The sequence below is a fragment of the Cyanistes caeruleus genome, chromosome 14, assembly GCF_971803275.1.
Source record: "Cyanistes caeruleus chromosome 14, bCyaCae1.hap1.1, whole genome shotgun sequence".
Classification (NCBI taxonomy): domain Eukaryota; kingdom Metazoa; phylum Chordata; class Aves; order Passeriformes; family Paridae; genus Cyanistes; species Cyanistes caeruleus.
The window spans coordinates 1,215,213-1,237,659 of NC_141714.1; the positions used below are offsets into that span (position 1 = coordinate 1,215,213).

Consider the following 22,447-nt stretch of genomic DNA (forward strand, 5'->3'; position numbering starts at 1 on the left):
CCAGCTCTCCAGGCAGACTCACTCAGTGCTACGTAGACGATGTTGAAGGTGAAGATGTAGATGGTGAGGAGGGAGAGCGAGAGGATGAAGAGGTAGAAGTAGCGGTAGTTCCTCTTCCCCACGCAGTTGCCCACCCAGGGACAATGATGGTCGAAGCGCTCTGGGGAAGCCAAATGAAGATCAGCACTGCCCTGGCACGGCCCTGCCCACCTCCAGAGCCTTGCTCCTGTGCTCCCACCTCAAAAATCCCCCAGGCTGACACAAACTGGCAAGTGACTGACTGCTCAGTCGGGACCCCATATCCTGGCCTCCTTTCAGGAGGTCAAAGTCCAAAATTGTTTTATAATGAGTCATTTTGCACATTAAGAGAGAATCTGAGTTTGACCGCTCATGTATCTTCTCTCCCTGGGGTACCACAGCATGTGGGTTAGATGAAAGCCTGGGGGACCCCAAGTTCTTACCCTGGAATAATCAGGAGAAGGTTCAAGAAACTGCATAAACACATGAAGGTTGGGAATCTGAAGAGGAGGAAAGGGGTCCAAAAGGATGGGATTTCTGCCTGGGGCACTGATGCTGAGCATGTCAGGACACAGGAGGAGGACAACAACCAGGGCACCCCAGGGAACGGCACAACCTCTGTGCTGATGGAGCTGCTGTCACCTGAGACACAACTCTGCACTGGAACCCCCCAGTCCTGCACGGCCAGAGTCCAGCAGAACCCAAAAATGGGCCACACGTGTACACAGAGCTGGACTCAGTTATTGCCAAAGTCCTGGCAAAGAGGAACCACCTGGCCCCAGGTTCTGAGCAGACCTCAAGCTCCTCGAGTGCAAGATGAGGCAGGCTGGACACTGCCCCAGAGGTGCCCACGGTGTGTCCCTGTCCCCGTGTGTGGGGCAGGCCGGCCCGAGCCACACTCACCCACGCAGTTGTCGCAGATGCTGCAGTGCGAGGCGCGGGGCGGCCGGAAGATCTTGCACGTGTAGCAGTACTTGAGCTTCACGATCTGGTTGTTGATCTGGAAGTTCTTGATGCGCGGGGGTGGGCGCTGACCCTGCGGCACCGTCCCGTTGGTGGCCTCTGCCAGAGAGAACGGGGCACGGATGGGACCTGCTGCTCCGGCACGACAGGCCCGGACGACAGCTCGCTTCCCTGCCTTGCCACCGGCGGGATCCGAGCCCGCTGGCTCCGCAGCCCGAGGCTGCAGCTCCGCTCGCGCGGGCCAGAGCCAACCTGGCAGCTTGGAGGCAGGAAAAGGGATGCCAGAGCTTTCGTGGGCATGTTGAGAGTGGGCTGGGTGTTATCACCTGCATGCACTAAAGCTCCTCTCTCCCTGAAGGATCAAGGGGACCATGCCAAGCTTTCTGCACCCCTTCTCAAAAGCAAACTGAGCTTGTACACGGCTATGGGAGAGAAAGCAGCTCCCAGAGAGGGACGCAGGTACATCGTGCCGCCTTCTTGAGACTCGGCCAAGGACAGTGAGCCAGCAGATTGGGGCAATCCTCACTTTTGGAGGTCCAGCCAGGAAGATAAGCTCTGCAGGGACTGTAACCTAGAAATGTGCAATAATAGAGAGGCTTCTCCAGCCCTCAGCAGCCTGGCCGCTCCACACTCACCGATCTCCATCTCAATGAAGGCTGCCTCATCGGGCAGGGCCCTCGGGATGACGCCGGGGTCGCTGAAGCTCGTCCGCAGCAGCGTGGCCATGGCGAACAGGAAGAGAACGGCTGCAAACACGGGGATGGCCGGGGACAGCTGCACAGCCAGGTACCGGCACCTGCGGACACGGACCGTGAGTCAGAGCTGCCACAGCACCAGAGCCGGGCACTCTGCAGCACTGCTTGGAGCACAGAACTCAGGGCATCCTTCTGATCCCACCCCCACAGGGGAACACTCCTGGGAACATCCAAACACTGGGCACCATCACAGATCTCCATGTCTTCCACCAGCCAGGCACAGGTACTTCCCAGCCTTTGTTCTGTCTTCAGCTCCTGTTTTGAGCACTGCCAGAAACACAAGCAGCTGGAGAGACTTTGTCCATTCCATTCCTGCTGCCAAGGGATGGGCCGGACCACTGGGAGAAGCACCCAAGGCCTGGTCAGGGACCCCACACCTGGAGAGCCAATAGGAATGGAAGCCTGTGGGGACGGTGGGAATCCCTGGCTAACCCCCAAAGGGCAGGAGCTTCCAGCACCACAGAAATTACTGGGATTAAGTGCATCCTGTGCTTCTCAGGAATGGATTCCTGTGGAAGCACAACATTCCCATGCAACAAGACATCTGGCTTCCTTTGGCTTTCCTGAGACAACAGACTAGAACACTCCAAACAAAGCAGAAATGCTCTTGCTTCAAGACTCCCCCAGCTCAAAAGGGAACAAGGTTTGTTTGCTCTGTAAATGCAGGAAGGCCCAGTGAGGAGTTTATGGTGCTGATCCCACTGATGGAGGAGATGCAAAGGGAGCATGGGACTCATCTCACCACGGCTGTGCTGCTCCTGGACACCCACAGCCCCATAGGTGCTGCAGAACTCCCTGTGTGGGAGGCCTGGGCAGAAGTCACATTTTAGTTTTGACGTGTTTTACCCTAATTCCTTCAGAAAACCCTGCTGATGTTGGGGTGAAGTTCCTATGGAGCTTTGCTACAATGTAAGGGAAACCCCACCTAAATCCCACCACTTGTGCCATGTCTCACCACTGCTCCCTTCCCCAGCCTCCCGATGCAGCTGGGCACCCAGGCTTTCTAGGATCCACCCTTCATCCCTGCTGCTGAGGGTTGGATCCAGCCAGGCTCCTGCTGCTCCACAGTCACTCTCCATGGGAGCTCCAGGCTATGGCAGTGAGGGGCCAGGGATTATCCTCCCTGCAGGGGCTGCTCCCAAGCGAGGCCATTTCCATCACCTCCACAGCACAATTTCATTCTGGACAGCATTCCCACCACAGATTCCCCAAACACAGTGTAGTCCCCAGCTCCAGCTGGCAGCACACAGGCCTGCTGCAGGAACATTTCCTGGGCCATTGCCTGACTCCAGCGCTGTCCCCCACGTGGGACAGGGACAGAAGGGCTGCACACTGAAGCTACAGCACACTTCAGTCACAGCTGCAACACCGGGAGCCCACAGCAACACACAGGGCCCAGCCCCTAAACCAACATCCTTCATTTCAGACACTGCACACTCTGCTGTTCCCCAAAACAACGTCCCTGTGCCCAGCCCTGCCCACAGCCCAAGAACTGCAGGGCAGAGCTTATCGTCTTCAGGCAGCCCAAGATAACTCTGCACTCCCTGTGCAAGGGCAAAGTCCAGGGACAGCTGCCAGTCAGTCAGCAAGTAAACAAAAACCTTGGAGCCCATTTGGGGTAGAAATATGGGGTTAGGAACACAGAACATGGATTTAGGTGCAGGTCAACCTCTTCTCCCAAGCAATCAGTGACAGGACAAGAGGACACAGCCTCAAGCTGTGCCAGGGGACGTTCAGGATGGACATCAGGAGACATTTCTCCATGGAAAGGGCTGTCAGGCACTGGAAGGAGCTTCCCAGGGAGGTGTGGAGTCCTCGCCACTGGAGGTGTCCAAGGAACAAGTGGATGTGGCACTCAGTGTTCTGGGTGACAAGGTGGTGACCAGTCACAGGTTGGGTTCAATGGTCTTGGGGGTCTTTTCCACCCTAAATGATTCTGTGACGATTCTTTGAAAAGCTGGACACTGTGTGCCCCAAAGGGCTGCAGCCTGACCCTCGTCCAGCTGATACAAGAGCTTTTGGAACTGTTGTGTGACATGTGCTGTGTTCATGTGTGACAACATGAACATTGTGGGTTTAAACACGGATCCATGAGCTGTGCTGTGAGCCATGAGCCCCCTCAGCTGGGCTGCCTTCTGTGGCCTCTTGCAGGTGAGGGCAGAGGTGAGAGCCAGAGGAGCTCCCACCACGGTGAAACTGCATTGCCACCACGTGCCTCCCCCTCCGCTGTGCCAACCCGGCCTCGCTCCTCAGTGACCTCCAGGGAACACAGCCACGGCAGGGAATGCAGCCACACAAGGTCCTGACCTGGTCCTCAGGTACTCACCAGCACTGGGGTGACTTCAGTCTGAGCCTTGTCTCGAAGCGATTTCACTGCTCAGGAACAGACATTTAAAGATCTTTTGTTTGGGAGAGCTCAGAGCCCACAGAGATGCTCTGTTGGCATGTGAGGATGCTGCTCCCCCACTCCCAGCACCGTATCTGTGCTCTGGAGCATTTTGTCACCAAAAAGCAGACAATAACAGCACTATCACAAGTCATCATCACAGCGGGGTGGGCTGGGGGCAGAAAGGCTGAACAAAGAGATCATTGGAATGGGGAGCAAGGGGAGAAGCAGCTGGGAGGTGCCACGAGGAACGGTGCTCGTGGGAAGGTCTGTTGTAATCAGCACATTGAGCAAAGCTCTGGAGGAAGGGGAAAGACACCATGGCAGCCCTGCTGACAGGGCCTGCAGCCACAGCCACAGGGCAGTGCATGTCCCAGGCAGGGCTCAGCACGTGCCACTCACCCACATGTCACCTGTTTAACCTTCCTGAGCCCAGCACAGCTCCAGCATGTGCCCGGCCTGAGTGCCAGCAGAGCCGTGTCCTTCCCCAGCGCCTGACCCTCAGCAGGGCACTGCAGCTGCTCTCAAACCTGGCCACAGCACAACGCTGTGTCCTGCCCCTTCCCAGCAGCACCAGGCAGGGCTGGAGCTCTCCCTGGAACCTCTCCCCATCTGCTGGCAGTGCCACAGCACACCCCGTGTGTTTCTGACACGTGACACACACGTGTTATGCCAATGTTACTGCTCTTTTCCCAGTTAAAATCCCAAATCTCCACACAGGCAAATCACCCCAAGGTCCGCCCAGGAATGGGGGTGCCACAGGGGACGTGAAGGCTGCAAGGAGGGTGAAGTCAGCTCCTGAGAAGGAGCCCACATATGAAAAATGGTCAATCCAAACCCCAGGAGTAGCCACTTCCCACAGAAATAGGAACAAAACAAGCTGAACTCTGGACACCAAAAAGTTGACTTCTATTGAGAGAAATTACAATTACTAAAAACCACCTGAAAACTCATGTTAACACTCACACGTAAGTTTTGACCATGCTTTACACAGATCTAACCAGAGGTTATGCCAGCTCAGAGGCCCCTCTGTGAGTCTTGGGTCTCTGGGCTTTGGAAATCACAACAAAAAAATACAGTCACACAATGGGCAGTGTACGTGTTCTCAACTCATCAGAAACAGAGACATTTTCATCTCTACAAAACTAAGAAAGTAGGAAAACCAAAGTGACAAACGTGCCTGTGCACTGGAAAATCCAAGAGCAGCCCCTTCCCATGAGGAGCCTGTGTTGCTGATGCTATCTTTAACATTTACAGATGTCAAGTTTTGTGCTGAAAAGCCAGAGACAAAAGAAATCCCATTCCCTTCAGCTGAGTGTGGAACTCACTTCAGGAGAGACAGGAACTGCAAAGGGAACTCCCAGCCCGAGAGCAGGTACTGCATCCCATCATCCCAGTTCCTAAAGGGATTTTTTACAAGTGCTTTATCTGTTCTTCTCCTCATGCTGGAACGCCTCAAGCAGACAGCACACAGCTAAGTGGCCAACCACAGGGCCGAAACACCATTAGGAGTCTGAAATAATGCCAAGAGGATGTGAAACTGTATTTTATGGGATATGTTATGGAGCAGACCCAGTCAAACACAGGTCTGGGACTCTGCAGTGAGCAGCCCCAAGCCGTGGGAGCTGTGGTGAGAGAGGTGTCCTTGGGCAGAGGACTCGGGTCGGTTGCTGCAGAGCCGTTCCCGGGAGCCAGCACAGCTCTGTCCCTGTGCCTTATCTGGGAGGGAGGAGTCGGATCTCAGGCACAGCGCTGAGTTCTGCCAGCCTCTGGCTCCTGTTTGCTCCTGGATGGAGACATTTCCCCAGTCCCAGAACACAGCGCTGAGGTTTGGGGGATCAACACGCACAAATTCCCACCCACAGGGCAGAGGTGGCTCAGCCTGTGGCCACCGAGGAGCAGCACTGGAGAAACTCGGAGGAAAACAGCAGCAGCAGCAGCCCTGTGAGCGAGGCCATCGCTCCAGCGCTGGGAAGGGACAGCAGTGGCTTTTCTCCTGACGTGGGTACCAGTCCCCACCGGCTTGGCTGTAACTGGAGCATGGGGATGGAGCCCAGCCCGGTGCAGGGCGAGCAGCCAGCCAGATGCTGGCTCTGGGCAGCCAGAGCCGTGCTCAGACAAGGTGTCACTGCGCAAGTGATTCAGCTGAATGGAGCAGCACACGGCACAGGCAGCCTGCAGGGAGCAGGCAGCGAGGGAAGGGCTCCTCCGCCCACTGCCGGCTGCCGCGCTCACAACCAGACACCAACTTTAAGGGGAAACCAGGAATTCCCATGCACACGCTAAAGAATCAGCCAAACACTGAGACAAACAGACAGCACGGTGAAAGATCGAGGCTGAGATCCTCACCCAAAGCTCCCTACGCATGCAGGACTCCTGAGCAGCCAAGCTGCTTATCTGGGCCTGATCAGTGAAACAGAGACCTTGGGGAGTGTTTCCAGCTGGGAAGGCAACATTTCATCCCTATCCCAAATTCAAAAATCCTCAAACAAGCTCAAAACAGCCCACTCTCTTCCAAACAAAAAAAAACTAGGTGTTCTGCACTGAAAGAATCAAATGGCTATTTGGATTTTCCCACACTTCTCCTTATCTCCCTCAGATGATTTAACTAAAATTCAGAAGTGATTCTGTTCCCAGCAGCATTCCCCCTGCAGAGCCCACCCTCCAGGTCAAGGCCTGGATGTCTTGGTGCCAGCGACCCCTCCACAGGCCTGCCAGAGCACGGAAAGGGGCTTCTCAAGGAATTTCCAGTCACGTTCCTGACCACAGCCTGGGTCTGGAAAACAGCCCTGGCTCACTCAGCCCAGCGCAACCACGGGAGTGGGATGTGGTTCACTCTCCTGCTACGGACAGGATCCACAGGGAGCCAGAGCAATTATCCCTTAAATCAGTGTTTCTGGTGCAGCAGTAAGCGTTTCTGGAGCAGCAACACCTATTAGTTCCTCCTGTAAGGAAGGAAGGCTCAGCCCCATTTTCCAGATGGAAAAAACCCCAAACATCAAACCAAGAGTGCTGTCACTTGGTACCTCACAATTCAGACTGAGCCACAGATAATTTGGGCAGGGAACCAGGGAGAAACACACTGGGCCAGGGAATGTGGAAACAAGTTCCCTGGCTTAGGAACGATGCTGAGGAGGACAGCATCTGGGCCGAGGGCTTTTTGGAACTGCAGTAGTGGCCAGGGCTTAGCCAGAGAGCAGGTCCTCCACTCATTCCTCTTGGCTTTGCGAGCTTTTGTGTTACCCAACCCTGTTTCAGCCCTTCTGCTGCCCCAGAACACAAACATGCCCATGGAGACCGAGGAAGGGAAGTTTTTGTAGTTGTTTAGCTGATCCAAGCTCGTCCTCTAGCCAGGCAACAGGGGTGTCCTGCCCCCTCCCACAGCACCGGCCCAGACAAACACAGGATTTTCCCTTTTTGCTTGTTTTTTGATTTTAGAATTAGTATAAGGCCAACTCAAGTCCCAGGAAGAGCTGAGGGGAGGGGGCAGACCCCTCTTTTTCAGCAGGATCAAAGGTTTTGGCTGAAGGTCTTTAGGCTGCCGAGGTGATGCAAGGGGTGGTGGGATCCTTCCCAAATTCCAGCATGGCTCTAGCTGCAGAGCAGCTTGGGGGCAGCTCGCACTGGCAGGACCCCCAAGCTCTCTCCTTGCTCGCGCTGGGGCTGATGTGGGGGCTGCAGGTGTCCCCGCGGGCTGGGGCCGCAGCAGCAGCAGCAGCAGCAGCAGCAGCAGCAGTGCCCTCACAGCCCGCTGCCCTGGGCCGGAACACTCGGGACTGCCAAGCCCCGGACAGAAGGTGACCCACGGGGGAGCGGGGCCACCGTCACCCCCCGGCACAGCTCCGGCAGGGCCCGTTCTCCCCAGAACCTCCGGGCTCGGTCTGCCGAGGGTGAGGAAGCAGATCTGGACAGGGAGAGCCACACTCTGCCGGGCTGCACCGAGCCGGGCTCCCCTCCCCGGCCCCAGGGCCTCGGGCACACGGGCCCGTCCCCATCCCCGTCCCGCAGCTCCCCGGGGAACTCACTCGAAGGCGAAGAAGAGGGCGCAGGTGCCGAGGATGAGGAAGAGCGTCAGGTAGAAGATGCCCTTCTGCCGGGCCATCATGATGCGGCCGTCGCAGCAGAAGGTGTTCCTGCCCGGCAGCTTCTCCCATTTCCGAACCACCTTCTTCCTCGCCACCATCACCGACATGGCGGGGCCGTCACTGGGGCGGCAGCGGCCGCCGCACGCTCGGGCGCTGCTGCTGCTGCTGCTGCTGCTGCTGCTGCTCCGCCGCCCGCGCGCCCGGCATCATCGGGGCCCCGCGGGGCCGCGCTGGGCTGGGCTGGGCCGGCGGCTGCGGGAGAGGCAACGGGGAGAGGGCTCGGTCAGCACCGGGGCGGCGGCGGCACCGGAGCGGGGGGCGGCGGCCGCCGTCGCCATGGAAACCCCGCGCCCGGGAGGGGCGCTGCCGTGGGAATCCGCCAGGGAGGGGCGCGGGGCGCGGGCAGGAAGCCCCTCGGCTGGGCGAGAGGGGGCGGCGGGGCGGCTCCGCACCGGGAGGGGACGCGGCAGGGCCGGGCCACACAGGGCAGGGCAGCCCCGGCTCTGCGGGCGTGGCGGTACCCGGCGGGGAGAGAGCGATAGGGAAGGGCCAGAGAGGAGAAGAGAGGGGAGGGGACGGGAAGGGCCCGCGCCGCCGCTCACCCGGTGCCGGTGCCGCTCGGGCCGCGCCGGTCGCTCCCTCCGCGCCGGGAGGGGCCGCCACGCCCCGCGGCCCACCGGAGCAGAGCCGCCGCGGCCATTGGCCCCGCCGCGCCCTCCGCCCCGCCCGCCGGCTCCCTGCCTTGCCATTGGGTGCGTGCGCTGTCACTCCTCAGCAGATCCTCCCTCCCTGTCGCTTTTCGCCGCTCCATTGGTTACCGGGGCCGTCACTCCGCGGCGACCCCTCCCTCCCCGCCGCTTCTCGCGGGCCCATTGGCCGTGCCCGCTGCCACTCCGCGCGCTCGGCCCCGCCCTGGTGCGGACACGGGAGGGCGGGGCGGGGGCGGGGCGCGGCACGTGGCGGGGGCGGGGCTGGGCGCGGTGCGGGCTCCGGTGGGGCCCCGGTTTGGCCCAGCCCGGCCCGGCCCCACACCGGCGGCTCCCGCCAGACCTTCCGGTGCATCCCCGGCGGGGCACGACCGGCGCCGCCTCCCGTTCCTCTTTCTCGTTTTCTCGCACCGGGTGTCCACAAGGAGCGGGCTGCCGAGCCCCAGCGCCGCGGGGAGCGCACGGACATGGCCACGTTCCGCACAATAGTTTTGACGCGGTTTTGCACAGCCAGGCGCTGGGGTCGGGATCCCGTCCATCCCTGGCACCGCACCCCGGGGCACCCGGCCCCTCCCACACCCAGCGCTCCCCCCGGGGACGCGGCTGCCAGCAGCGGCGGGGCCCGGAGCGTCAAACCCCAGCGGAAAATACACAAGTTTTCCCGCGGTTGTTGCTATGGAGACGCGAGGGAACAGCTCGTTACCGCCGTCTCTCCGGCAGCCCCTGCCTCGAGCCGCCGGTGCCCGGCCCGGTGTGGAGGAGGAGGGCGGCAGGCACTGCCCTGAGAGCTCCGTGTGTTCGCTATAGCGATGCTCTGAATCCCGCCAGCCCCAGAAATGCTCCCAAGAGCCGGATCCGGCCGGGCGGGAGGAGCCGTAGGTGCGGGAGCTCCATCCCGAGCCCGCGGCACCGGCGCGTCCCGGGAGAAAACAGCGAGCGCTGGAATCGCCGGGGCTGCGGCACCCACGAGGGTCACCAGCTGCTTTGGCCCCCCCTGCCCGGCGAACCGGGAGCGCTCCGGGAGAGCCAGAGCTGTCCCGGGGCCCTGTCCGAGGCCGGGACGGCGGTGTCCGCGCTCCGGTTTCCCCCGGGCCCCCCTCGGTCCCCACCGGTTCTCCCGCCCCGCCCGCCGGGCCCGCTGCCATGGCAACCCGGACGTCACGCGGCGCGCTTTGCGGCAGGGCGCGAGGACTCGGCGCGACACTCGGTGGCGCTTTGCGGCAGTACCGGCGTGCGGAGCCATGGCGGAGGAGGATCCAGCAGCGGCGGCGGCCGGGAGCGGCAGCGACAGCGAGGAGGGGGTGAGCGGGGCCGGAAAGAACGCGACGGGCTCTCCGGGCGGCCTCCACCGCTGTTTGCGGGGCTCCGGGCTCTCTCCTGGCCGGGATGGGCGCAGTGGTGGACGGCGTGGCCCGGCCGGGGATGTCGGGCCCGGGAGCCGGCCGGGCGGTGCCGTGGGGGCGCGGGGGAGCGGGCGGAAGCGGGCGCTGGGAGCATCCCCGCGGGGCCGGGGCTGTGAGCACGTGTGCCGTGGCAGGAGGATGGCGAGCGGCGGCACCGGCGGCTCCTGGAGGCGATCAGCGCGCTGTCCGGACGGAAGCGGTGAGTGCGGGCACGGGCTCCCGCTGCCCGGCCCCGGGGCCGCGAGGGGCTGCGCTGGCAGCGGGGCAGGTGGGACGCTGCCCGGCCCCAAAGCCTCCGAAGCAGCCGCGGGACACGAGGAGCCCTTGGGGCTGTTCTGTGTCCCTCTCGCAGGCGGAAGCTGGCGGAGCGCTCGGAGGCGAGCGGGCAGGTGTCCGAGTTCAACGTTACCTGCAAAGGTGAGCCAGGGGCAGGGCTGCCCACCGAGAGCCCCGTGAGGGCCGGGACAGCTCCCTCACCTGGCAGTGCCACACCCGTGCCTAGGTGCTGGGGAAAAGCTGGTTCTGTCGGAGCTGCTGCAGCCCATCCATCCCAAATCCACGCTGGGCAGCGTGAGGAAGGAGCTGTTCAGAGTGAAGCGGAAGGCGGCGGTGGAGCTGCCGCTGAGCAAAGAGGAGGCCAAGAGGGTGAGTGCAGGGAGCCAAGGGGGTCTGAGCTGAGCCCCCAGGACCCCCTGCCCCTCCCTGATGCCGGCATCGCCTTTCTCTGCCCTCCAGGTGGTGAGGGAGGCCGCCTACGTCACCACCTCGAAGGACGTGGGCAAGTGGCAGCAGGTGGTGCTGCAGAACCGGCGTGCGGAGCAGCTGGTGTTCCCCCTGCGGCAGGACATCGCCACCGTCACCCCTCTGGAGAGAGTCACCTCGGCATGGAAGGTGGCCACTGTGGCTGGGGTGGCTCAGGGTGGCTCTGGGGTGGCTCTGGGTGGCTCAGGGTGGCTCAGAGTGGCTCTGGGGTGGCTCAGGGTGGCTCAGAGTGGCTCTGGGGTGGCTCAGGTGGCTCTGGGGTGGCTCAGGGTGGCTCAGAGTGGCTCTGGGGTGGCTCAGGGTGGCTCCAGGATCGGTGGGGCAAGTCAATGTCTGCTGGCTGTGCTGGGGGCAGTGATGGAGGAAGGCCCAGCCTGGGGCTGAGCTCGGGAAGGTTGGAAGGGCAGTCTGTGTTCCTCACACAGTGAGGTGTGTAAATTCCATCTGGGACAGGCCAGGGAAGGTGTGAGCAGAGGGTTTGGAGCCTGCTCTGTCCCCTCTGCTCCTTGTAGCCTCTCAGGGCAAGACACGTGGGAGTGTCCCAAGGGCTGAGCAGAGGGGATTGGTTTGCCAAGTCCTGTGTGCCTGGGAACAATCCTTACAACAGAGGGATGTGTTTGGTTTTGAATGCAAGTTGGGGTTGTGCTGCTGACAGGAAGCCACTGCCATCCCTGAGGGTTGTCAGATGCCCAGGTGAGGGGGGGCAGCCTCTGCAGGACTCCCAACAAACCTGTCACACTGATGTGCCCAAAGGTCCCTTTGTGTTTCAGAGGGACGTGGCCCTCCATGGCCTGGAGCTCCTGCTCCGTGCTCCTTGTGTGGTGCCACCTGGCCAGTGCTGCCTGGCAGCTGAGGCCATTTCTGTAACATGGGAGGAATCACCTGCCTCCAGCTGCCCGTGTGGCTGGGAGGGTGCCCAGGGGCTGTGGTGTGGCACCTGTAGTGAGGCTGTGACCACCCAGTCCCCCAAGGCGGGGACGCTTCCCCGGGCCTTCCACACACCTACCTGTGGGCAGTGAGAATGGATGGACACTGCCCCTTGCAGTTCTCCTCATCCTCTTGCCACATCTACTGTCCCAACAGGCACGAACTCCACTGGAGCAGGAGATCTTTGGATTGCTCCACAAGACACAGCAGCCTGTCACAGACCCGCTGCTGACACCGGAGGAGATGGCATCACTGCAGGCCATGAGTTTGGAGGAGGTGAGGCTTCACCCTGCTGGGCCCTGGGGGCTTCTTCCTTGGCCCCATCCCTCACCCCGTGCTCCTGCTGCTCACCCTGTGCTCCCCATCCCTCACCCCGTGCTCCCCATCCCTCACCCTGTGCTCCCTGGCAGGCGCAGCGCCGGCGTGCAGAGCTGCAAAAGGCGCGGGCAGTGCAGTCCTACTACGAGGCCAAGGCTCGGCGAACGAAGCGGATCAAGAGCAAGAAGTGAGGCTGTGCCTGTGCTGGGAGGGCTGGGCTGCCCCACCTCGCCCATGGCCTGTCCCTGAGCTGCCCCTGAGCCTCCCCTGCGCCACCCCTGTGCCACAGGTACCACCGCGTGCTGAAGAAGAGCCGCAGGCGCCAGGCCCTGAAGGAGTTTGAGCAGCTGCACAAATCGGACCCTGCGGCCGCCTTGGCACGGCTGGAGGAGCTGGAGCAGCTCAGGATGCAGGTGCTGCCTTGGCACCTCTGCCCCAGCCCTCAGGAGGACCCTGCTTCTTGGGGAGCTCTGTGTGATACTTCTCTTCCCCCAGGAGCGGATGAGCCTCAAGCACCAGAACAAGGGAAAATGGGCCCGCTCCAGGGCCATTATGGCTAAGTATGACCTCGAGGTGAGATGGAGCCACAGAAGGGTTTTGTGGGAAGGGACCTTAAAGTTCATCCAGTTTCACCCCTCTGCCATGGGCAGGGACACTTTCAACTACCCCAGGTTGCTCCAAGCCCCAGCCAACCTGACCTTGAACATTTCTGGGGATGGGGCAGCCACAGCTCCTCTGGGCAATCTCTGCCAGGGCCTCCCCAGCCTGACAGGGAGCAATTTCTTCCCAATATCCCATCTGTCCCTGTCTTCTGTCAGTGCGCAGCCATTCCCCCTTGTCCTGTCCCTCCAAGCCATAGTATAAAGTCTCTCTATCTCTTATAAGCCCATTTACACATTGGAATGCTGTGACGGGGTCCTCAGCCTGGGGAAGGGGGGAGGCAGGGAAGGTGAGTGCCGCTGAGGTGGGCAGGGAAGGTTGGGAGTGTTGTCTCTGCCCTGTGTTAGAGCCTCTGGGTGCCCCCCAGGCCCGCAAGGCCATGCAGGAGCAGCTGGCCAGGAACAAGGAGCTGATGCAGAAGGTGCGGGTGGAGCCGCCCGAGGAGGAGCTGTGTGAGGTGCCCGAGGAGGACAGCACGGCCCTGCCTGTGCCCAGCGGGGCCAGTGGGGCTAACCCCTGGATGCTGGGCAAGCCCAGTGGCCCAGCCCCAGAGCCTGAGGCACAGGAGGATCCAAGAGATGACACAGTGCCTGGTGCCATGGAGAATAAGGAGGAGGAGGAGGAGGAGCTGTCGGAGGAAGAAGCTCTGCTGCAGGACTTTGAGCAGAAGCGACGGGAGCGGACAGGGGGCCCCGAGGGGCTCGGCGACGAACACGGTGAGGAGCTCAAGGGCCCGAGCTGGGTGGGCTGGGAGTGCTGTGGGGCTGGACAAAGGAAGGGGGATCTGGGGACAGCTTTTGGCTGATTCCACACAGCTGTCTTTATTCTCTGCCCTGTGGAGTGACAATTTCTACCCTCAACATGTAGGTGCAGATGAGACTGAGGCTGGTGCCAAGGAGCTGGGGGACAACCCAGTGTCCCCAGCCCATGCTGAGGAACTGGGGGACAACCCAGTGCCCCCAGCCTGTGCTGAGGAACTGGAGGACAGCCCAGTGTCCCCAGCCTGTGCTGAGGAGCTGGGGGACAGCCCAGTGTCCCCAGCCTGTGCTGAGGAGCTGGGGGACAGCCCAGTGTCCCCAGCCTGTGCTGAGGAGCTGGTGAGCACAGGGCTGGAGCCACCCCCACAGGCCCAGGAGCAGCTCCTGCTCTCGGAGCAGCTGCGCCGCGTGCAGACCATGGAGGATGTGGAGAGTCTGGCCAATGAGGAGCTTGTGGAGAGCTCCTTGGAGCAGGAGAAGCTGGTAGCCCCGAGAGCAGGGAAGCAAGCACAGCAGCAGGAGGAAGGCAGAGCTGGGGACAGACATACCAAGAAAACACCAGCCAAGAGGAAGATGATCAGCCTGGAGGCTTTGCTGGATGGGAAGCCCCAGGAGATGGATTGCCCCAGCCTGCCTGTGGTCCTGGAGGAGGAGGTGAGCAGGATGAGCCTCCTCTGTGCTCCCCAGTACCCAAAACACCCATCCAGTAATACCCAAAACATTAAGTCCCAGTAACCCCAAACCCTCTCCTGGTAACCCGAAACTCCATTCCAGTAACCCCAAACCTCCTTTCAGTAATTCCCAGTAACCTCAAACCAGTAACTCTAAACCTCCTCCCAGTAACTAGAAGCCCCAAACTTGTAACTCCCAGTACTCTTAAACCCCATTATAGAAACCCCAAACGTCCACCAGCAATGCCCAGTAACTTTTACCCCCTTCTCACTCTCCCCGGTACCCACAAACCCTCTCCCAGTGCCTCCCAATTTGTCCGAGTCTCTCCCAGTTCCCCCAATAACCCTTAAACCCTCTCTGTCTTGTCCTTGTGCAGGAGGGTGGTGTGGAGCAGCGTGGGATGATCACGGAGGCCTTTGCTGGGGACGACGTGGTTGCCGACTTCCGCCGGGAGAAGCGCAAGGCAGAGGAGGAGGCGAAGCCGCAGCCGGTGAACCTGGTGCTGCCGGGCTGGGGCGAGTGGGGCGGCACGGGGCTCAAACCCAGTGCCAGGAAGGTCAAGAGGTGAGTGGGGGAGAGCTCAGGGATGCACCCAGCCCCGTGCCAGCTCTCACCCCTCACTTGCCCACAGGTTCCTGATCAAGCCACCGCCGGCACCTCCGCGGAAGGACCAGTTCATGCCCCACGTCATCATAAGCGAGAAGCGCAACATCCACGCGGCAGCGCATCAGGTGGGGCACTCCTGCTCTCTGTGAGAGCTCCAGCACCTGGGCAAGCCTGGGGCATTCCTGTGATCCCTTCCCAAAACATCCACAATCCCTGCCTGTAATCCCTGCCCAGTGCTCAGGTTCCAGTTTAAAACTCAGAATTGAAGGAGGAGGGATGTACGGGGCTGCTCCCTTGGTGGTGGTGGTTCCAGCTCTCTTGAGCTCTGCCAGCAGCAGGAGGGGAAGCAGAAGTGGGAGTGGGTACTGGACAAGTGGGAAGTAGTGGTCATTGGGCTGGAAAAGCTGGGCTGGGTGGCTCAGGGCCATGACCCCTGCGGTGTCCCCACAGGTCAGCGAGCTGCCCTTCCCCTTCGAGCGGCACCAGCAGTTTGAGCGGAGCATGCGGACGCCCGTGGGCCCCACGTGGAACACTCAGCGCGCCTTCCAGAAGCTGACAGCCCCTCGAGTCATCACCCGCACCGGCCACATCATCCAGCCCATCTCGGCCGAGGATGTCCCTGACACGGCCCCTGGCAGCGGGACCAGGCTCAGGGAGGAGGCTGTGCCCGGGGGGAAGGCTGTGCCCAGGGGGAAGGTTGTGCCAGGGAAGAAGGCTGTGCCCGGGGGGAAGGCTGTACCAGGGAAGAAGGCTGTGCCAGGGAAGAAGGCTGTACCAGGGAAGAAGGCTGCGCCTCGGGAGAAGGCACAGCACCACAGAGCACGGTAGCTCTGTGTCTGCAGAGAGACCTCTGTGTCTCTCTGTGGGGGCTCGAACTGGAACAAGCAGAAGAACCAGGAGCAGCCCCTGGTTCTTTCCAGTGCCTTCTACCTCTTTCTCTGCAATAAAACCTGAGGCTGCCCCTCCTGTGCTGTCTGCATGGCTGCCTTGGCAGCGTCTGGGGCTAGGTGCCCTCCATCCTGTCCTTGGGGCCCATGCAGGGTCAGGTGCTCTGGCTGAGTTGAGGGTGAGATCTTGGTCAGGAGCTCATTGCAGGGCACATCTGGGAGCATGGGGAGGGTCTGGAATAGCTGCCAACATCCTGTCCTGTGCCTTTATCTTTTATATCCCCATTTTTGTACCTATACAGATTTTTAAATCTTGGCCAAAGGGGCTTTCTCCCCACCTTGTCATGCTAAGCCTGGCCTGGGGGTTGTTTCTCAGCCAACTGTTTCTTGCACTCCCAAGGTACCTGCTTAGCCTTAATAAACCTGACTACCTGGAAATGGCACCTGTCAGGTGCTGCTGCTTCTCTGCACATGCTGGGAGTTGGCTCTGTCCACGGGCAGCCCCCACTCCTGCTGCCCACCTGCAAGCCCCTGCTCTTGCCCAGCCACCCCTCGGAGTGTGGCAGTGAGGTGCCTCTCAGGGGTTGTTGGTGCATCCAACACAAGTGGAGAGATGTGCCAGAGCCTTACGGACCGGGCAGGGATCCCTCCAGGCCTCTCCCCGCACTTACAACGTGGGCTGTGCTTAGCGCCGGTTGCAGAAACACTTCCCGGCCCCAGCGCAGGAGCTGGAGCTGCTGCTGATCCCAGGAAACGCGGCCCTCGTGTCAAGGACGCCTCCTCCCACCTTGGCACTGCACCCGCCCCGGCACGGGCTGTGCCCAGGGCCCCCTTCTCCCTTGCAGCTGGCTCAGGCCAGGGCCCGGGGGTCGTTCTGTGGGGCCGGGGCGCAGGCACCCCCCGGTGCTGACCGCGGGCACCCCCCGGTACTGACTGCGGGCACCCCCGGTACTGACCGCGGGCACCCCCCGGTGCTGACCGCGGGCACCCCCCGGTACTGACCGCGGGCACCCCCCGGTGCTGACCGCGGGCACCCCCCGGTACTGCCCATGGGCACCCCCCGGTACTGACCGCGGGCACCCCCCGGTACTGACCGAGGTCACCCCCGGTACTGACCATGGGCACCCCCCGGTACTGACCGCGGGCACCCCCCGGTACTGACCGTGGGCACCCCCCAGTGATGACAACGGGCACCCTCCGGTACTGACCATGGGCACCCCCGGTGCTGACCATGGGCACCCCCCGTGCTGACCGCGGCCATCCCGCGGCTGCCGCCGGGCCCCGGCCGCTGCTGGCTCCTCCTGCCCTGGGAGGGGGCTGCGGGCTGCCGTGGGGCTGGGGGCCGTGGGTGTCGCGGCTTTGCCGGAGACCCATCCCGAGAGCCTCTGGCCCCTGCAGCACCAAAATAAGCCGCCCGCGGCGGGGGGGTCAGACGGGGCTGGCCCGTGATGGGGCCGCGCTTGTGTTGCCTGGGGAAAAAAAACGAAAGGAAGCGGAGAGCGTTTGAGCATTTCCGTGCCGTGACGCCGAGAGCCCCTCGCCAGGCTGGTGGCCCCAGCAGAGCCTGCGTCCATCTGCCATGGGAAACCTTTGCCCCGGGGATGTCGTGAAGGGCAGGGGGGTTCGTGTTTGTTTTAGTAAAAGGTGAAGCGCTCTGAGCAGGCGAAGGCAGCGTCCCCTGCCTTCCCTCGCCTGTCCTGGCCAATGGCTCTGCCTTCCTCCTCCCTAAGCGGACAGTGTTTGGCCGGACACGAGGGGCTATCCCGGCACCCAGCCCGCTGCCCAGCTCCTGCCCCGGGATGCTCAGGGTGCCCGGGCTGGGAAGGCTCGGGGGGACCTGTCACAGCAGAGCCGGCCCGGGCTCAGCAGGACCTGCGAGAGGGAACCCCCCGCACGCCTTCAGCCCCCGAATGTGGCTCACCCCAGGGCAAAGGACGCTGCCGTGCCTGGTGTCACCTGTGTCCCTGAGGAGGGGGGCACTGGCCCTGCCCCAGCCCGAGCTGGGACCTCCCCAGCTCCGATGCGCCGCTCCTCCAGGGCCGGGAAGGGGGTGGTGGCAGCAGGGCAGTCCTGAGGGGCAGAACGCGCAGAGGACCGAGGCCGGCGGGGGTGACACCACCTCAGACCTGCAGCGAGCAGCTCTGCAGCTGTCACCGGGTCACCGGGAGCAGCGACAGGACCTGCCGAGGTGCAGAGCCCTGTGTGTGTGGATCCCTGCCTCACACAGAGCTGGTGGGTTTGGCAGCCTGAGTGTGGGCGATGCTCAGCGTGGGAGGGAACAGCTGTAGCCACACATCTGGATCTGCCTCATCCTGTGAGGAACGGCAGCACAGGACTGGACTGGCTTGAACCGGGGCTTCCAGTATCCAGAGATGCTTCAAAAATAAACGGGGACAGCATTAGCATGAGCTGCCGGGTTGAGCAGAAGGGACCCTGGTGCGGGGGAACCACTGGTGCCGACACCCCGGCCCCTCCAGGCTCCTCTGGAGCCCCCACACCGCGGCAACGCTTGTCCCTCTGACTCCTCTGCCAGAAATGGATTTACTGGGCACAGGAGCTTGGGGTTTTTCGATTAATAACCCATTTCAGGTCTGCCGCGGGAAAGGGGGATGCCAGGGATGCCGACTGGCAGCTCCCAGGGCTGCGGGGAAGGGGGGAGCGCCCTTCGCGAGGGGACACAAACGGCCCGGGGAAGCTGGCACGGCTGCGGGCCGGGGTGGATCCCTGCGGGGACTTCCCCGGCCTGATCGTGGCTCTCCCCGCGCCAGCAGGGCCGGCCGCAGGCTGCCAGAGCCGGTGCGGAGCGGAGGAGAAGGCGGACAAAGCCCCGTTGTGGGCGGCCCGGGAGCGGCGGGGCCGCGGTGCGAGAGCGCAGCTCTCCCTCGGCCGCCCCAGCGCCCGTCCCCCGAGAGCCGCGAGCGGCTGCGGTTGCTCTTACTGGCCTACTTTCCGGGCTACGTCAAAGCCGGGCTTACGGAGCCGGAGCCGCGGCGAGGGCGGCCGCGCTGCTCCCGGTGCCAGCGGGGAGCGGGGGCTAATCCGGGCCCGGGCCGGCTGACGGGGGAAGCAGCGGGGCAGGGCCGGCCGCGCTGCCCCGGGGCTGGGGACGGGCACGGCCACCGCGAGGTCCCCCGGGACGGGGACACAGCCGAGAGCGAGGGCCGGGAGCTGCCGGTGCAGCCGGGCTCCTGCACCCGGCGTCCCGGGAGGCCGGGGGCAGCGGGATGGAGTAAAAGGCAGATTTAAAATCAACAAACAAAAGGCTTTCGGTCGCTGTTTTTTTTGGGGGGGGGGGTTGGGGATTTTTTGTTTTGTTTTGTTTCTTGTTATCTTTTTTTTAATGCAGGCTATAAATAACCTGTAAAATATTTCGTCTGGGCTGCTTCTGCAGCTAAAATCTTGTCCCTCTGGCTTCCCAAGCTCAGGATGTGAGTGCGATCACTGGGGCCATCACGGAGCACCCCTGGATCCCTGGGGTGGATCCCTGGGGTGGATCCCTGGGGTGGATCCCTGGCGTCCCTTACCGTCGCTCATTGGGATCGGGGAATTTCCGTGTCCCTGAACACCTCCAGCCCCCATGGGCTGGAAACGGTCCTCCCCAGAAGGGGCCTGAGCTCCATTCGCCGGGGTGGGAGCGGGGCTGAGCACCACCCCCCGACCGGACGGAGGGGAGAGGCTCAGCCCGGCACAGTGCGGGACAAACGGGGCAGGGAAGGCAAGGCTGGGGTTGGAACTGCGGGCTCAGGAATGCTCTCCCCAGCCTGTCCCGTGCCGGGGAGGGGGGAGGTCCCTGCTCCCCGAGTGTGTCAGCCCCCATCGCCCCGCACCGCTCGCAGCCCGTTCCTCCCGCCGCGGTACCCGGTGCCCGGCGCATCCCGGCCGCATCCGGGCGCCGCAGCGGTTTCCGTGGAGATGGCATCTCCCAAGCCCGCACCGCCCGAGCCGGGGGTTTCCATGGAGATGCCGTATCCAGCACGGCACAACCTGAGCTGGAGATTCTGCCGAGATGCTGTAGTCGGGACCCTCGCCCCGCAGCGGGGCCGTTCCCGGGGCCGTGGGAGGCCGGGGCCCTCCGTGGCTCGGGGGTCCCTGTGGCGGTACCCAGCGCTCCTCACATCAGCTCGGAGACAGCGCTGGGACACCGATACCTGCGGCTCTGAACATCCTGGGGGAGCTGTCGCCAGCCTTGTCACCCTCCAGAGCGGGAGCCCGCTCACTCGGGCTGTGTTGTCACACTCGGGGTCTCCGAGAGATGGCGGGTCCCTGCCTGTAGCTGCTGGAGAGGAACGGGGGAAACCCCCGTGTCCCCCGATGACTTTGTCCCCGCAGCTCCCACGGTGACACGTTCGGGTGGGATGTCAGTGACACCAGGTGGGAAGCAGGCACCGCGCAGGAACCCTGCACCAGGGGATCGGGTTCCCAGCCCCAAACCAGCAGCATCCCCGAGCTGGGGGAGTTCCAGCACAGCCAGCGCACCGAAAACCTCCCGGGGGGGACAAGAAGGGCCCCAAAGGGCAGGAGCGAGGCCAAGCTGAAGGGGGAGCAGAGGCAGATGTCCTCCTGGCAGGCAGCTGTGTGTGCGTGTGCCCTGGCCAGTGTTACAATAGCAGCTTCGTTTGAGCACAGCTGCCGCAGAGGTGGCACCTTCCGCTCTGCACACGGCAGAGCTCTGGCAAACCCCAAGCTCCCGCTGCAGAGACAGGAGGGAGAAGCAGGGGAACGCCCCTGGGACACACGCTGGGACACGCTGGGACACACTCCTGCCCACTCGGTGCCTGTGGGAGACGTGGGGCCGGTTCAGCCCCCCTCCTTGCCTCAGCCCCCTCCATGCTCCTGCTCCACCTCTGCTCCCAACTGGACCTTCCTTGGCCACCTTGTCCTGCCCAAGCCAAGGCCACCTGGAGCCTCCATGGGAGCTTCTCAGCTGGCAGAGCAGCAGCAGCCGGGAGCCTGGGGGCGATGCCTGGGGCTGGGCATTGCTGCCCATTCCAGCCACCAGCTCCTGGGGGGCCTCGAGCCCCCCACACAGCCTGGCCACTGCAGGACTGCCAGCAGCGCTCGCAGCGTCCCCAGGCACAGGCTGTCAGATGCAGTGCTGCGCTCAGAGCCCAGCTCTTTGTCTGCTGTTATGATCAGGAGCCCCCGGTGGCTACCAAGGCCGGACCTGGGAAGCTCAGGGCTGGGGGACAGAGGAAGGAGCTGGAATCTGGCATGGCAGCCTGGGAGCAGGGGCAGGCCCTGTTCTGCCCACAGCCAGCTACTCTCCAGAGCCTCGTGCTGCGTTGAAAAGGGCTGGAGTGCAGCCAGGGCTCCGTGCGGGGACCCCTCTCACCCGTGCCAGCCCTGCAGGGCTCCTCACCTGCTTTCTGGGGCTCCCCTGGCACCCCAACCTCTGCTCACCCGCTGCATCCTCCTCCCCTCCATCACTCTGCCCTTGCCTTGGCTGCCAGCTCTTCCCTTGGCTCCCAGGCACAACATGGTTCCTCCCTGCCTTGTCCTGGAGATCCCACATTCCCCCCGTCAGCGTTGCTCTCCCAGCCCAGGCCTTCTCCTGGGATGTGGAGGAGGAGGAGGGCGGCAGAGACAGCGTGTGCCTGCTGCCTGCTGGCTGTGCTGCTCACCACGGGCAATGCCCCCTTCTCCAGCCAGCCCCAAGGCCTGGAGTGCGTGAGGAGGAAGAGGCCAATCCCAAACTCCCTTGGATGGTCCAAGATGAAGCCACCCAAAACCTCAATCCATGAAATTCCCCTCCCGAGGCAGGAGCAGCCTTCTTTTGGCCCCAGCAGCTGGGTTCAAAATGTCAGCCTCTGAGCTCACAAGAGATCCAGTTTCTCACGCAGGAGGTGGGACGGTCCCATGTCCCTCCTGAGCGCCGTGTCCCTCGGGGAGCAGGGGGAAGAGGGGCTGCATGCAGGACAGCAGGACAGCAGGACAGCAGGACAGCAGCCTGGCCTGTGGTGGGCCCTTGTGGCCTCCCTGCCCACCACTCCCTGTCCCCAGCAGCGAGGACAAGGCAGCCACTCTGGCACTGTCACCTTCTCTTTGCACTGCCACCCGTGCTGCCTGTGCTTGCTGTCGGAGAGGGGACAGCCCATGGAATGTGGGAGGACGAGGGCTGCGGTTAGAGGTGACACCTCTCCACAGTGTCACTGCACCAGCCAAAGCCAGGTGAGCTCTGCCCACCTCAGAGGGAGCAGCACGGAGGATCTTTCTTCAGAAAAGTCCCAAGAAATGCAGTGAGAAACCTCCAGACCCTGCAGAAATGGACACCCTGTTCCTCCCGATGGGCCACCCGTCCCCTGGCTCCTCAGCCACAACCCCACCTTCCCAGTGGAAGCTGAGGTGTCCAGAGGCGGCCCTGGACATGAAGGTGACATGGAGCACGTGAGGCATCGCCTCATCCCTGTTCTTCTGGTGCCAGGAGCTACAAGGCACCTTTGCTGCCACCGGCTGCCACCATCCTGCCGGAGGAGAAGGCTCCGTGATCCCAGCTCTTCCAGAGGCTCCTGCCAGCCCGGCTGCTCCACCATGGCTGGCACC

At 62.6% G+C, this 22,447-nt stretch overlaps 2 protein-coding genes across 6 annotated transcripts in view; one reads left to right on the top strand and one right to left on the bottom strand.

The window, feature by feature from the left end:
- Positions 1-22,447, bottom strand: part of ZDHHC9 (zDHHC palmitoyltransferase 9) — a 76,806-nt gene that overhangs the window by 3,501 nt on the left and 50,858 nt on the right. The window contains exons 1-5 of one of the 2 annotated variants that reach the window (XM_086850733.1): positions 8,810-8,850; positions 8,148-8,459; positions 1,617-1,777; positions 922-1,080; positions 23-160 (exon numbers count right to left, since the gene is read on the bottom strand). In XM_086850733.1, coding sequence (XP_086706859.1) covers positions 23-160; positions 922-1,080; positions 1,617-1,777; positions 8,148-8,314 — 625 coding nt within the window. In that variant the 5' untranslated portion in view covers positions 8,315-8,459; positions 8,810-8,850. Of the gene's footprint in view, positions 1-22; positions 161-921; positions 1,081-1,616; positions 1,778-8,147; positions 8,460-8,809; positions 8,851-22,447 lie in introns of those variants that run through there. The other variant, XM_086850735.1, reaches the window with a different exon arrangement.
- UTP14A (UTP14A small subunit processome component) lies at positions 8,416-15,986 on the top strand. Of its 4 annotated transcripts, none has more exons than XM_086850718.1 (15): positions 8,416-8,489; positions 10,096-10,215; positions 10,452-10,516; positions 10,670-10,734; positions 10,820-10,962; positions 11,053-11,208; positions 12,163-12,282; positions 12,417-12,511; positions 12,614-12,737; positions 12,820-12,897; positions 13,352-13,700; positions 13,852-14,396; positions 14,791-14,978; positions 15,046-15,145; positions 15,471-15,986. In XM_086850718.1, exons 2-15 carry the CDS (start codon positions 10,156-10,158, stop codon positions 15,846-15,848), a joined length of 2,466 nt encoding a protein of 821 aa, XP_086706844.1. In that variant the 5' UTR covers positions 8,416-8,489; positions 10,096-10,155; the 3' UTR covers positions 15,849-15,986. The 4 variants fall into 4 exon arrangements, with proteins under 4 accessions (XP_086706844.1, XP_086706846.1, XP_086706845.1 ...); XM_086850720.1 differs by lacking the exon at positions 8,416-8,489 and adding an exon at positions 8,858-8,959; XM_086850719.1 differs by lacking the exon at positions 8,416-8,489 and adding an exon at positions 9,026-9,122.